The sequence below is a fragment of the Austrofundulus limnaeus genome, unplaced genomic scaffold, assembly GCF_001266775.1.
Source record: "Austrofundulus limnaeus strain Quisiro unplaced genomic scaffold, Austrofundulus_limnaeus-1.0 Scaffold2496, whole genome shotgun sequence".
In the NCBI taxonomy this organism is placed as follows: Eukaryota; Metazoa; Chordata; class Actinopteri; order Cyprinodontiformes; family Rivulidae; genus Austrofundulus; species Austrofundulus limnaeus.
Window position 1 is genome coordinate 3,189 of NW_013954898.1, and position 1,235 is coordinate 4,423.

At 42.4% G+C, this 1,235-nt stretch overlaps 1 protein-coding gene across 2 annotated transcripts in view; it reads left to right on the forward strand.

The window, feature by feature from the left end:
- LOC106511082 (afadin) overlaps nt 1–1,235 on the forward strand; it is a gene marked incomplete at its 5' end in the record, with an annotated part of 12,526 nt that overhangs the window by 2,959 nt on the left and 8,332 nt on the right. For both annotated transcript variants that reach the window (XM_013999825.1, XM_013999827.1), the window contains 1 exon segment: nt 237–355. In XM_013999825.1, the coding sequence (XP_013855279.1) occupies nt 237–355 (119 nt within the window).

Genomic DNA, 1,235 nt, shown 5'->3' on the forward strand with positions numbered 1-1,235 from the left:
GGCTGAAAAATCTCCAAGTCTGGATGAAATTGGAGGTAGTTTGAGGATTAAATTTTTATGTTTTTTAAGCTCAAAAAAGGGGGGGGTGTCGTATTATACATGAGGTCGTATTATACACGAATAAATACGGTAAATGGAGAAAAATTCCCTTTTAAGTTTAAAGACTGTGTGTGTGCATGCGTGTGTGTGTGTGTGTGTGTGTGTGTGTGTGTGTGTGTGTGTGTGTGTGTGTTCAGGGCTGCAGAGCTGATGACGAGGACGGGTTCAGTCGTGACCCTGGAGGTCGCCAAACAGGGAGCCATTTACCACGGACTGGCGACGCTCCTCAACCAGCCGAGCCCCATGATGCAACGAGGTGAGCGTGTTTTTTATACCCTGCGACACACCTTTACACTTCCCCACTCTGAAATATAAATTATGATTCTTTTTTATTTAGCTCCCAGGGTTCATCTTGACTTACGTCTTAAAAGGTTTCTCACTTTTTTTTGTGCATTCTTTAAAAAGTAGCTGAAGTTGAAGCGCAGACACAAAACAGTTAATCAAACAGGTTAAAACTCATTTTAAAGTGGAAGCTGTGGTGAGTGTGCTGCTGTTTGCTCCACTGTTGTCGGTAATTTAAAGTTGTGTATGATGGAAGAGAAGCAGACGTGTCCAGACACTGTGTCATTGTTGTCTTCAGTAGGAATCCAGCTCGCACTTTGAACGATATAATGAGGGCTTGTAACACACACACACACAGACACACACACATACACACGTTACAGAGGTGACGAGCTCGTCTGGCTCTGAGCTGGTCTTTGTTGGCTGGAATGTGACCCCGGGTTCATTCAGGAAGTCTTCTGGTCTGGCCAGACTTGGGTTTCAGGAGGACGATGAAGGGCTGTTTCTTCACCGCAGCCTTTAGCAGAACTGACAGAGAAATTTAAAAATCACAAAGTGACAGAGATTCTTTGTGGAAAGAGACCGGGCTGAATGGGTCAGGATCTGTTCTAGCTGCTGGGCTGAAATCCAGTCAGCAGCATTTCTGAGCCTGTGGCATCTATTTCCAGTTTAATTATACAAAATCGACAAATGATTCTATTAAATAAATACAAAATAACACAAACTGCTTTTACACACAGTGACTACTGTATGTCATTGTCGATTTTATTTATATAGCACATAAAAACAACAGAAGTTGACCAAAGTGCTTCACAATTTAGCCAAACGAATAAAACAATTGAGCAACACATACA